Raw genomic sequence first — 14663 nt, 5'->3', positions numbered from 1 at the left:
ACTCCCCTCTCTCGTAAAATAATCGACTCGCCCGCCACTCCACTACTTATTATCCTTCATTCTTACCGACAGTTCGATTAATATTACGAGAAATTTCGTGATTGAAATACAGTAAAAAATATTTGCCATTTTTTAGTGAGAAGCACAAGTCAAAATAAAACGAGAAATATTAAGAATTCATAAGTTTATGTTTACAGTTTGGATTCGGCCATTTTGAAGTGGGGAAGTCAGTAGGTAGGAATGCTCGACAGCTCCTGTCAAATCTCCTGGATAAACGGTCGTTATTTCATGTTCAAGCGGTAGTTTCGTGCGAATCTCAGTGCCGCGAAGTACCCTGATATGAGAAAGGCTTAAACAAGGTTAGAACTGCGTTAAAAATCGTCTGATAAAAAGTCCTTTGTCAGCCATGTGCATTGGTATACGATTTAAAATGACCTCACACTCCGTCACGACTAGCCAATAGGGTACAGGCGGGAAAGCCACGTGACTACGGCCGACCAATAGGCGCAACAGGATTTGAAATCGTGCGTGGTCTTTGTTCATGAGTCTACCGTCAACGTTACTTCAGTTCCGTAAAGGGGGCCCTGTGTCGGTGTCCGTTTATACATGGTCGCTGCCAAAAATCGCATAATTTCCTCGTAAATATATGTGTGAAAGTGGTGCTTGGGCGCGAGGACGACGTACTCAAAGGCTCGTTAAACACACGGTAGGTCTTATTACGTTTAATCGTGCGTTATTCATCCTATTTTCTATCGAGTTCTCCCAGAAATTAATCGTGCGCTACCGGTCCGCCGCCGCGACCGAGACGGAGACCCTCGCTGTGTGTCAGGGTACCCGTGTTCCCGGCCGCACATCATTTGCTCAACCACTTATCGTATCTTGCAATTCTGTTACAATGATTTACGTTGGCTTAAACGTCACGCTGACGTTATTAAACTTTGTGTGTATGTTTTACGTGTCAAACGAATTTGACGTTCGACTCGGTATTTTTAGGCGAGACGAGTGATATTTTGCCGCGAGGCGCGGGAATTCTATATCCCCTGTCGCCACGCTGAACAGATTTACCAACCTCTTTGGCTAGTCGTGGCCATGACAACCGTTTGTCAACCATGAATTTTCAATACCGCGGTTAAAGATAAACAAAAGAATATAACCGTTACAAATTATTCACGGTTACGTAGCTGGCTAATGTCTAACAAGGAATAAGGAATTTCGGCGGGAACGGTGCATCTTCGAGAAAATAAACATTTCTGACTGCATGTTCCCGCTTAAACATATCTGACATTTTAACATGGTGTTACAACATAGTTTACTCAATTTCAATAAATATTCGATTCGTTACTGTTCTTTGCTTTGTTTTCTTTTACGGTTCATTTTTCCGTGCAGTTTTCTCATTAAAATTTATTCGATCTTTCACGAAAGTTCCGCAGTACGAATAATGCACTAATTTTTAACTGAAACAAGGAAGTGTCCATCAATAAATAAACTTCAACTAAGATTACTCGCTTGATTTACCAGCTTTCAAGTCCTTCTTTCAATTTCCTGCCGGATTAGACGTAGATGACCGATATTTAATAACTCTTGTAATTTAAACGTTAAACGCATAACATATTTTACACCTATGCAGTCTTCACGCGGTTAATAAACTCGATAATATTTACATGGAGCGAATACAAGCATTGCTAATATTATCATCTTTGCTCAGATTATTGTAACAAGGGAATGAAAGAAAATGAGCGAGTCAATCGAATTGAATTTTTGTTTCGTAATACCGTGTTTATTTACCACGATGTAAACCTGAAATTAGAAAGAATGACGGATGGATTATTCAATCTATTTCGTGTTTCGTAATTATTCGTTGTACTTCCAAATGCTCTCCTTTTTTACTTTTTTTTATCTCTTTCTACAAGAAATATTTCTCTTTCTCTTCTCACTCTCGGTGTTGCAAACTGTTACGGCGACAAGTAAATAACTGCACCGTAACTTTCCCGCGTAAAACTTCACAGATCCTCCGTAGTACACTCGTATTTAGAATGTTATCAGTATTATGTGGTTTACACTTGATAACGTTTGAATATACTATGATATTTCTAATTTGATATGATTAACTGAGCTCTATGATACATATAGTGGTTTGCCAGACAAGTACGTTTCATTAAAAAAAATTGTCTAAGGACAGTTCTATAGTGCTGTATATACTGAAATGCATGATGTTTGAGTTTTATCTGTGAAAGAGAAAAAAATACGAATTTTTAATTATATAATATTTACATAGAAAAATTGCAAAACTTATAGCGATTCACGGAACTGCATTCAAAACGTGTCACGGGCGAAGATTTATGGTTGAGTAAACAAAATTTTTTTCCTTTTTTCAAAGTGCCATTTTGGAAAAACTCCGAACAATAGGGGCGGAGGAGTCCCAAGCCCTTCTCCGTATGTACCGCGCCAGGAAAACTGTTGACCGTGGGAACATTCTGGGAACTCTACCCCTCGCCATATGCCCACCGCAGGAAATATTCTAAAGGCTCAACCGAAATATACCCTTAACACGTTCGTGCTGCCACATTATTACTTATTGCCGGTTTCTGAAGAAGTTTGCCATTCATAGAAGGAGAAAAGATAATTTTTGCGTAATTGCGACGATTCAACGATTCTTATTCTCCACTGGTGACTGCGACGTCTTTAAGCCGAACTTCTGGCTATCGTATATTGTTGCTCTTGATTGGACTTTTCGTAAGGCTGAATTACGAAAATACTTGTATGCTACATCAACGTCAAGCATTGCACTACTATTAAATTTGTCAGGGTTCCTCAATAATTCCTATAATTAAAATACCGAATATAACTCGTACAGTAATTAAATTATGCAAATATGTACTTAGGTATTTTAAACGTGATTCCTCCCTCGGCACTGAATGCCTCACTCTATTCTGTTCCATTTCTCTTTATATATACTTCGAATCCCATTTATAACTTAGCCATGTTACACACACATATATATATATATATATTCATACACTCTTCAGTTAGCACCGCTGTTGCGCTTCAACTTTTTGCATTTTTTCTTACTTCTTTTTTTCTCTATCAGACTCTTTACCGCTGGTACGTAAATACACCGTGGTCACTATTGCGGGACTTTGATAGTATATAATACAGACAAAGTCTGGCATAGTAGCCTGTTACATTTAATTTATTACGTTAACGTAACGCATTCTGTTTAATAATCCAAGAAACTCGTATTGAAAATGCAGCTCGTAAAGTACGCCCTTTTTTCCACAACGATATGCAAAAAAAATGTACCGCTTAAACGAGAATGTGCGACCCGGACAACGTAAATATGGAGGCCGTTGTTGGGACGTTTGAAATTTCGTAATTCGCCGGCAGTAACGCAGCATAATAATCGCGTTTTGCAATTGATAGAACAACCTTAACGTCATACAGGTTTATTGAATAAATCGATAGTCTTGTATACCGCGCACTGCGACCAAAATGACGTTACACTGTATGAACTATTTATAACAGTGGTTGGTAGTTACATTACAGGCTGTGCAATATCTGCAAGCGGAAAACTCAGCAGTTCCCTAAGCCTCGCCATCGTTATCCTTGTGATCGTCAACGCTGGGCGACGTACAGTGGTTAGTACGTGAGACATTTCCACTAGAGACAATGTTAGCCAAGCCTCGACGTATCGATGTTATATAGACTATTCACGATATATACATACATACACACACATACTTTAGTATTATATATATACTTTAGTATTATATATATACTTTGAAATATTCAAGTACTTCTAAAAGTAAACAAGACAGTACCATAGACTTTTGTACTAATTTCTGGTGTATATGTAGCGAACGATATTTGATTAGAAAATATGATTAATCCGATGATAATTAATGGCAGCGATTACGTGGAAACGATATCAAAATGCGACCCCACTAAATTTTCAAATGGGCCCCTCCCCATTCTCCTTTCTATACACGCCGAGAAGGGTGCAGACTGTCTCGCGCAACCAACCCGGGTGGGGATATCAGATCGATACGCGCAAAACGAGATATGTATAGTTGGTCCATCACAAGATCTAGACAGACTCGTTTACAGTTGCGCTTGCAACGCTTGTACAGAGCCTCATAATAAATTACTGAGAACGTTTATCCGTCCACGTATATACACCATAGACGTATGATTGCACATGGACAAGTTTAGAATTTACCAATTACATGGCAGCGTGCTTCTGATACTCTTTCGCTATGCGGCTAATACGTGTAGTAATTTTTCCATTATGCCAAGAGGCTTGTTCGTGTTACTAACGCTGCTCCTATATGCTTCCTAGTAAATATATTTTCTGTGTCTGAGAACTTCCGGCGAGATACTTATTGCAGGCGATCAGTTAGCGTCAATTTACGTATTATTTTTGGTAAAGCGACGCCATTTGCATCGAACACGCCCAATTCGCGACAGAACGTTTGACTCTCTGAAAAATCATTTGAATCCAGTGAATTTGGGTATCCATATTTGAACATTTGAATCACCGTGTATATGCATACGCGTATGTAATAGGAATATCGTTTTCACTGTACGTCTATTTACATAATATATATGTATATACCTGGCTGTTGAAAACTGTAGCAACACGGGGTGTTTACGGCGTTCGTCCCTTGCGTTTTACGCAAGGCCCTTATTATTACGGCCGGCTTACAGTAAATAACGAAAACAGAATTATTCGTGACATGTTCAAAGTGTTCCGCGTTAACGAGGTTAACTACCTCCCCGTCGGGCTGCCCTGTCGAAAGTCGTAGGTGCCTCTCGCGGAAGAGATTTCAGCACGATGGTGACCGGTAACCGTAAGGCCACTAGGCCTGTTACTTAACTGTAGCCAACAATCTATTATTCCTTTCAATCGTTGGAAAAAGCCCAGGACCTGGAGCTCGGTTCTTTCAGATGATGCATCTTTCCCTGAACTTGAGCCACCCTCGTAGACCAACCCTTGTCTCTTGGAGTTGTATGGTTTAACCCGGAGTGTTTATAAGCGTGCAATAGAGGAGGTCCCCTTGGTCGGCGATTCGGACGTCTACCTCGGGAAGCCTCTTTCGTTCATCCCTTTCAATGGCGACATGACTTTCATCTGATAGAGAAATTATTGGCGACAATGGGAGATCCTGGACGGTTATCCCATAACCATTTTTAATACCGATTCTCATTATCAGACCAGGATTGTTTCGGTAGGACCGTCCAACGCCGTTATTCAAGCTGCTCCTTCTTCCTTCTTACGTCTCATGATGTTCCGTTGACTGCCGGAGTTTTGTTTCACTTATTTTGTTTCGCTTACCAGACCTTCCCTGCCCTTTATTCAAGGCGCACCGAATTTTACCCGATTGGAATTTTCCGCCAACCAACCGTTGGGTCTTGGGCTACCTGACATTGAGTAGTATTAGCCTTTTCTTACCTGAGTTTCTAGTTACCATGTCGTAAAAAGGGACGAGTGCGATCTCCCAGCCCTTGTTATTAAACTTAAAGTACATTATATATGTATATATTTAGTTAGAATTTAATTCGAATAGTTTGCTACGTGTCGCTGAGTATACGAACGGTGTGCACTTTCTTCCGCTCAGTTGCGGTATTTTCAATGGTGTTTGTATTTAATATAAATGCATTTTAAAATTCGTGCGCAATAATAGTACACGGTCGTCTCTGTACCAAAGACGAACTACACGGTAAGTTTGAAAAGTATACACTTGAAGCCGCGATTACATTGTATCGTTGTATATCAAATTTTTCGTTGCATTGTCTCAGAGGACGGTTTGTGGGCAAGTGATTTAATAAGTGATAGCGAGTGAGTAATCACGATGTAATCCTACTAGGAGGGTTGTGAGTGCGTGCAACCAGTCGAAACCGACGAACCTCCTCTTGCAGCTGTCTTTGGTAAAAGTTAAACGATGCGGACTGGAACTCGACGGGAAGTGTCTTGAAATTGTGGAAACACGTGTCCCATCCGAACTAAGATATGTACAGTGTCAATAGAATAGTATATATAAGCGTGGCGTGACTTCACAACCCCTCTTGGCCAATGTTCGCTGGTAGGTACGATATATTATTAATATTCCATGCCATAGCGGGACTATTATATTCTATAAAGCTTCCACGAGTTGCCATTACATGTCTCGTTGTACACGCGACTCCTAGGAAAGCCCTACGCCGCAGAGTCGAATATTGAATTCCTGGCGACTGTGTATACGTAGGCACGGGTTAACGGTCGTGTGTTATTGTTGAAGGTATCTGTTATTAATTTAATATATTTTCAGTTACTTTATAGTATCGAACCGTTTTTAATACCGAGGATCCTAGCATCACTGGGTTACCGCTTAACAAATCAATATCACGCCGATAAAAATACATCTAGAAAACCCAGTTCACATTCGATTCACTTCATAACTACGATCCCGAATGAAACCGGTTTTCGTGATCACAAAGAACCCGCCGTGCGCACGCATGCCGTCCAATCCTGACGTTGCTCGAGTATTTACAAAAACCATCATCCGTCATTGCTATCCGTTGTATTTGGAATGTTGCTTTATACCCTTTTTGACTTTTTATTTTTGTTGTTTTTCTTCATTTATAGATATTGCAGCGCACCTCACTCATCCTGTCGAACTTTCTCTCAGCATTACCCTTGATAGAATGCGGGGTAGTGGAACAATTTTTTTTACATAGAGTTTATTTACTATTTTCAAGTGACGTAAGGAGAAACCATTTGAAAAAATCCTGGCGAACTTTCTTAATCCTAATGACGCTAGAGGTCGGTCCAAGAGGTTGAAATAAGGACTGGCAGTTAGTTTTAAAATTCTTAAGGACTCATGGGCGCCCTTTTATGACCTGACCAAGATTTCAGCTTGAATAGCTCGAGGGACTTAAGATCTATTGCTTTAGGACATTCTTAGAATGGACAGAAGAGTGCATTTTACTAAACACGCCCCAACCAGGGCCGTATCGTTTGGAAATAGCAATTTTACTATTTCATGTTATATATCAACTTCTAGGTGCAATTAACCTCACAAGGATTTAATTGCTGCAATTGTTTTGCCATACCAGCGAATTCACGTGTATCCGCCTTGTACTGTCGTACCTTACCGTTTGCCGTGGGGTTCGCTGCTGAAGGGAGCTAAGTAAAAAGAAATTAAACGTGAAAGCAAAAAAAATGTTAACGAGGGGAAACTCCAGGCTCTGCCAACCGATAAACCGGGTGCTCGCTTATAATATTTTAAGGAACTTCTCGAAATGGCCGTTTGATACTATGCGTTATTGCCGTGGGTAGGCGGACCTTCTTTTTCAAGGTTGTTTCTTTGTCGCGCCACGACGAGGGTTAAGTTTTCGACAAAGACATTGAAGAACCGCTCTCGGCGTCGCCTTAGAATACTTACGTGTCGAAAGATTCGGAAGTCGAGGGGGTCCATTTTTTTTACGGGTTTACGAAACTCATTGATAGGCACTTGACGAAAATACTTTATACACGTACAGCGAATACTTTTACCAGACTTTTTAACGGATCCCGCTCGAGATAGGTTGTAATAAACGATTTACGAAGGCATCAAAAGACTGAAACAGCCTTACATAGATAAGCGCTGACAGATTACCAATAGTATTATACAACTAGTATCGGTCTTTGATGTGTCGTACTGCCAACATAAAAAAGTAAAATCCATGATTTTGCTTTGTAAAAGAATCAAGTTGTCGGTATTAGTATATATATAGGCACCGTTCGAATTTGGTTAGCATATTATTTTTAAAAATTCAGTAAATATATGCCGTTATACCGTTACAAGAAATTTGGCAGGTGTTCGTATGTCGAAATTCCAGCACATTGGAGGTTCCAGCAGTATTTCTTTTTTTTTTTGGTGCAACTCCATACAAAAATTCAATTTCGATAAACATTGTAGGATCGATGGTAATTTTAATTGGTCCACAGATGCCAAATATTTATCGCGAAATTACAATGTTTCGCAGTTGTTCGAAATAGAAGTGTACCCCGTGAAATGAAATTTATTACTAGCTGCTTCTTAATCGCAAAAGAATTTCATTGTCGTAAGTACAGGATTGCATCCGCTCGCTGGAATGGCTGGTCTTTCACCCGTGAGCCCCCGCCAAACAAGAACAACCTTGGTTCCTTGGTTCTTTAGCTTTATTTTCGTCTGTTTTGGAGTCTGGCTGTCTAAAATGTGTGTTGCCCAACCATGATGGTGGTAGCCCGACTATAAAGCAATGTATGTACTCAGCTAACCGGCTGTCTCTCTCTCCCTCTCTCTCCCTCTCTTTCTCTCTCGTGCCATCTTAACGTCGACCGCCTCTTTCGCCCGAGTTTTTATCGAAAGAATTCTCATTGACTGCTATTAGTTTATCAGAATGAACTTATATAGTATCAAGCTCTGTGCTCCATTACTTAACGATATCCGATGCACTTGACACAGCAATGCGTATTCATATACTGTGTTATTAAAAAAATATATATTTTTGTCAAAATTACCATTACCATACAGAGACTGCTACCCACGTTTACCCTATTAATCAATAATGATCAACTCGTACAAGGTCTTTTTATATGCCTAAATGATCCAACTCATATTATGTTGTGGTAATTTCGTTCTTTCAATTCACTTGGAAATTCTTACTCATCGACACTGAAATATATTCAGAAACCAGGGTCAGTACTGCTGCAGACTCATAATTTAGTATGCGTAGTAAAGCATCGACTTCCAGAGGTCCTCTTTTCTGCTGTTTCTGTCCGTGCTGCTGATTCCTGTCGTTGCTGCTGCTGTTGCTGCTGCTGCTGCTGCTGCTGCTGCTTAGCATATTATACTACTGCGCGGAACGTAGAGGACTCCACCAGAGCCGAGTCACTCGTGGAGTACTACGAACTCCACACATTCTATAGTAAATCGGCTATAGTACTATGAGTCAGTCACACCCACAAGCTGGTTGTGAGTTCAAGACCCTCGTTGTACGCTCACATTCACTGTGCGCCACACGCGAGGTCACATGTATGCTTTGCTGCCTGAGAATCTATTGGCCTTGCCTTAAGATAATATTACGAGATTACCTTAGCCATCCGAGCACGGGGCATGACGGTACTGTGTTGAACCACTTTGTAAAACTTCATTTACACGTATAATTCAAAGTCGCAGGGACGATCGAGAGATTCTTAAAAATCGAAATCCCTTTTCATGATATTTAATTAATGGCAACACTGTGGAGATGCCATGAAGTCGCATTAGAAATTCCTGTTTGTTGCGATACAACCGCCATGGCGTTTACTCTTGTACAATATAATGTATAAGAAGAGGTATACTCTAGTTTGAGAAGAGTCCTATTCCATCGTGGTTAGTTCCTTTCCAAGTATTCCGTTCTTTATTACATAAGTAGAACGGGTCAGGCTTTAATGCATTTGTGCATTAATACGACGATAACGCTCCTGTGGGTCATAGGATGTTGTTAACGGTTAATTAATTATTACAAGCGTTATATCTTCTAACCGATTAATTGAACAATCTTATGTTTCTCTTTGCAGTCGTGTGAATGTTGGATACAGAGAGCAGACACGGCACTGGGCTGGATCAGGGACCGACCAGGGACCCTTGGCTCACGATGGACTACTATCTTGGTACAGACAGCCTCTCCCTCCAGGAGATGCTGGACGTGGACATCAAGTGCGAAACCGAAGGTGTAATCGGAGGACATCCTGAGTTGGGTTTCAACTTTACCGATTTGTCTCCTTTAGAGATGGATGACGATCCAGTAGGGTGCCAGAATGATCTTAACGGTTGGCTCGGCTCTACCAGCCTGCTTAATGGAAATAGTAATAGCTCGAACAGGTGAGGATCGATATTCTTTCTTCACAATGTTTGAAAACATTGAGATTGTATTACGAAGTGATTTGTACTTGGATTTTGTTTTGATAATGAAGGAATATGTTTTCTTAGTGATATAAGAGATTGTCGTATACGTATGATAACGGATCCGTCATTGAGAGTTTGGTTATAATAGCAAGGAGTGTATTTCGTACAACTTATACGTGATCTAATTTGTGACTAGTTGCGGCACGTAAAACGGGTGTGGCTTGCAGTACGCAGCCACAAATTCTCACGTGTTGCAATGACTGGCGCACAATATTATTGTTAAACGTATCATAATACAATTTGCTCCGCATTGATCCAACTGCTATATAAGCAGTTCTGAGCGAAAGCTCTACGCCAACACGACGAATGCTAATCTTTTATTTAATTAAAAATAATGAGACGCGTGTAACATTCTTTCGAATATCTATTTGTAGTAACTTCAACCTCGACCTCAGTGGCGGAGATGCAGCGTCCATTATGGTCAATCCGAATTCCGTGATGCCTCACATGGCATTTCGTAGTCCGACACCGAATAGTAATCGACGTCATTTCGCATTCTCGAAGAAAGAAATTAAGGAGGAGAGGGTCGACGTTGAGGAGGACGAAGACGAGGAAGAGGCCGACAATGAAAACGACACGGAGAATGAACAGTACGACAACGAACGTTATGAAAATGATATAACGGAGACAGAGGATGAGGAGGAAAGCGAGGACGAGCAAGAGGTTACTAAACCTGTAACGTCATTGAAATCGAAACCAAGTTTAGTCGCATCGAATCCCACCGCCAAGACGATATCACCGCAAATAACGAAGCCACAGATCACGCAGAAAGTTAACACGATTCCAAGTATAAGGCTCCAAAACTTCAAAGTCATTCAGAGTCCAAATCCTACGCAACATGTTAGGAAACAAATTTACAACAACAATATTCATAGTCCGAGCGCAACGACGGTCACAACAGTCAAGAGAGAAAAGGATTTCGAATTGTCAGATTACGACGACAAGCCGTACCCAAAACCAGCATATTCGTACTCCTGTTTAATCGCAATGGCACTCAAGAATAGTCAAACGGGGTCTTTGCCGGTCTCAGAGATCTATAATTTTATGTGGTAAGTTTTATTGGTTTTTCTTTTCTTTCAGCTATAATTAAATTTTTATTGCCTCATTGTGATTCTATGTCATTTTTAAAGTGCGTAGTTGTTTGACATAGTATTCTGTAATTTTGAAAGGAAAAAAACTATTTTCAGACTTTTTATTTCATTTTGAAGATACATATTTTTTTGTGAACGTTATCCGAACATTTAGTTTTGGCCATTTGGCCCGTGAAGCAAGGGCGGTATGAAGCCCTCCTATGCTTTGGGAACAAGGGGGAAAAGTATTGTCTTTCTTTCTTTATTCCCAGGCTATAAGGGGGAAGCTGCCATTTTGTATGGGGCCCTTGGAGTACCAGGTGCATGCCAGGGTACAGTCCCCCTAGAAACTCGAGGCCCCTTTCTTTGTTTACCATGCTTGCTCCGCAACATAGTGTTACTTTTCGCCTGAGATATTATAAATGCTTAAAAATTTGCTTGCCGTGAAATTTATTATTTTCATAATTACAGTAATGAAAATTCTTTTTTTTTCGCTGAGTATAGTCAAAACAACATTAAATATAATACCTCCAATTACTATTATATCAAGTATAATAATTCTCTCTTAAAATCCATAAAAAATTATTGTATGTCATATTATAATGAAATGAGAGTTCCCATTAAAAACCCTTCTATCCTTTTATGTTACAGCGAGCACTTTCCATACTTCAAGACTGCACCAAACGGCTGGAAAAATTCCGTGAGGCATAATCTATCTTTGAACAAATGTTTCGAAAAAATAGAGAAGCCCGCGGGAAACGGAAATCAAAGGAAAGGTTGCCTCTGGGCAATAAATCCAGCGAAAATCGCGAAAATGGACGAGGAAGTACAGAAGTGGTCGCGAAAAGATCCTTCGGCCATAAAGAAAGCCATGATATATCCAGATCACTTGGAACTGCTTGAAAGGGGAGAGATGAAGTACGTTGGTACCGGTGAATTGTCAGAAGAGGCTGAAAGCTCAGGGGACGAGACCACAGAAGAGAGTGCGGTATTCGACGAACCCGTGCACAGTCACGTCGCAGCCAATTCGGTCACAGACAGTTACGACGAGAGCAGCCAGGATTGTGACATCGATATTACTGAACACATCTATGACGAAATTGATATCGAGGATAATAAGGAGTCTTTACATATGCAACTGAATATTTCTAAGCAAGAGGCGTACGAGTACGAGTTGAGTCCTTCTACGAAGAGACAAAAAACATTAACAGGAACATTACAGGGAAATTATGTTTATCAGCCTGTTACCACCTCGCGAAGGAAAGCACCTCTACTTTTAAGAGCAGGAGCTGCCACAGGATCGTTTCTTAAAATCGATTGAATTTAGGAATATACATTTATACAAATTTTTTCAGCGTCATTAGCAGTGTACTCGTAATAACTGTGTGAAAATAGTATTTAGGAGGTTTCGAAAGAGGATATACAAACGCGCAACTGACACCACTAACTGTTTTTTCTAACGTTTTCTGAAAATCAATTATTATTACCGAATTCTGTTTTTATCTTTACATCTCGATCATCTGAAGCGAGAGACGGATTCTTCTAATGTAATTTTTCAAATTATTGGAAATACGGAGGAGGTCACACACCTGAAAAAAATGTCTATTGTGATTAGCAATAGTAGTATGGATTTCAACGAATCAAACAAATTTCTGGAAAGCTAATATCTCCACACGTAACTCATTTTTGTCATTTTTATCATGAAAATAAGTTGCGTGCATATGCTGCATTGCCCTTTTACGTATTTCCATATATTCACGTTATGAGAATCCTTCTTGATGAGCTAACATTTTCTAATACTTCATACGTAAATTATGTGCATAAATGGATAACATAAGTTATACATACGTCGTGTACACATATAATTTACGTGGAAAATTAATGTCGTGGTTGAGACAGCCGTTAACTTCATCTCAAAGTATGATACGATTGAAATATGTATGCATATTAATTAAGCTAATGAGAAGTTAAAAAATGGACAGCTTTGCAATATCCTTTTCAAAAGCCTCTTAAAAATACTAGGACCGCTGAATTTCGGGGGTCGACGTAATCGTAGGCAAACATTTGTGTAGTTTGGTATGTGATAAGTAGTAGTATGAAGCAGACATACATTTAGATTCGAGTATTTCCATAACGGTGCAACACCATTTATTTGCTTCTTTTAAAATTTGTCGTGTATCGTAAATTTGTACAGTCTCGCACAAAAATGATGAATTATGTGTCTACTTTGATTTGACAATTTGATAAAAAGAATCATGGTTGATTTTACTAATAGCATGACTGGTTTCTCATACATGCACGCCCCTTCTCACCTCGAGGAATCTCTATTAATGGTGTTGTATTTACTAAAGTCATCAACCTAGTATCATTTTACGTTGATTAAGACAACCCACCTATATTTATGATCACCGTACAATAGAAATTCTGAAGAAAACCATGACCATAAATTCGAGTGTCCAATGCATCGATAATGAAGTACGTCTTTTATCTTGCTGAGATTTCATCGATTTTGTCAAGCGATGCAGTAAATAATGGCTTATTGATAGACCAATTCTTTTAGAATTTCCCACCAGTAGTGATAGCGTGATCATTTTCATTATCATTGTCTAGGGTATTGTAGATGCCTGACTGCTCTAAATGAAACAAAAAAATAATACTAAGATAACGTTATAGATCAATAAGTATTTGGTCAGCCCGTTGGCCAGACTGATGTATTATACTTTTTATACATTGCCGGACTAAATAATAAATGTAAATGATTTGCAATTGTATACCTGAAGAAAAAAAAATAAAATTACTTAGATTTGTTTACAGGTAGAGTACAAAGAAGACAGCTATAGGAGAATCTGGATTGTAAAATTTTGTAGCATAGCCAAGTTGGGAATTGTACATCTAGTTTAATTTTAAGTATAAAATTGATGAATTGTGCTTTTAGCTTGTAATTCAAATTTATGGTGAAACGCGTCTCGTAATTGAACATCCAGTTTTAGGCCAGTGGAATTAGATTCTTTTCAGCGAAATAATCTTAAGAGTCGACCATAAGTTAGTCTCTATTAAAAAAAAAAAAAAAAAAAAAAAAAAAAAAAAAAAAAAAAAAAAAAAGAAAAAAATCATTAAACCTACTTAATATGTTCTTTTTGTATTTCATGAGGGAAAAGGGAGGAAAATTGTCTAAGGACTTTTTTTTTAATATAAAGTGCACGACTGTTAGGCAGAGCGTTGTCACCCATGTCTTCGGTATTACTACCGTTTCGAATATTCAGAATGTATGGTATTAATTGTAGATTGCACAGTGACTTTTCATGCGCTCCGCAGCATTGAAAATTCTTCAATAAACAACTAAACAAAAGAGATTACTACGATGTATTACTACAGAAGGCAATTGTACAAGTGTATATAGAACAACCCGGTGAAGTCCAATTCCAATTGTCAATTTAGGTGCCAGAAGAAGGCATTTTTCTATGATTTATTACAAACTATTAAACACCTTTGGATATTGTATATTCACAAGCTTCAAGAAAATAGTTCAGTGTAATTTCACAACTTTGTTACAACTTAACGCACCTACTCTGTCAGCAACTTTCACGTCATATACAAAAATAATGTTCTTAATTAATCCTTATGTTAACTAAAAATGTATTTC

At 39.1% G+C, this 14663-nt stretch overlaps 1 protein-coding gene across 2 annotated transcripts; it reads left to right on the top strand.

Moving 5' to 3' along the window:
* The first annotated feature begins 220 nt into the window (after positions 1-220).
* LOC107270547 (forkhead box protein P2) lies at positions 221-14068 on the top strand. Of its 2 annotated transcripts, none has more exons than XM_015745650.2 (4): positions 221-359; positions 9563-9866; positions 10325-10999; positions 11672-14068. In XM_015745650.2, the coding sequence occupies exons 2-4, from the start codon at positions 9571-9573 to the stop codon at positions 12339-12341; spliced, it is 1641 nt and encodes a 546-aa protein (XP_015601136.1). In that variant the 5' UTR covers positions 221-359; positions 9563-9570; the 3' UTR covers positions 12342-14068. The 2 variants fall into 2 exon arrangements, with proteins under 2 accessions (XP_015601136.1, XP_015601134.1); XM_015745648.2 differs by having other exon boundaries at positions 350-706.
* The last annotated feature ends 595 nt before the right edge of the window (positions 14069-14663 follow it).

The sequence above is a fragment of the Cephus cinctus genome, unplaced genomic scaffold (assembly GCF_000341935.2).
Source record: "Cephus cinctus unplaced genomic scaffold, Ccin1 Ccin1_scaffold0805, whole genome shotgun sequence".
NCBI classification, from domain to species: Eukaryota; Metazoa; Arthropoda; class Insecta; order Hymenoptera; family Cephidae; genus Cephus; species Cephus cinctus.
The sequence above is the reverse complement of the archived record's forward strand: the minus strand, read 5'-3'. Positions and strand labels throughout refer to the sequence as shown.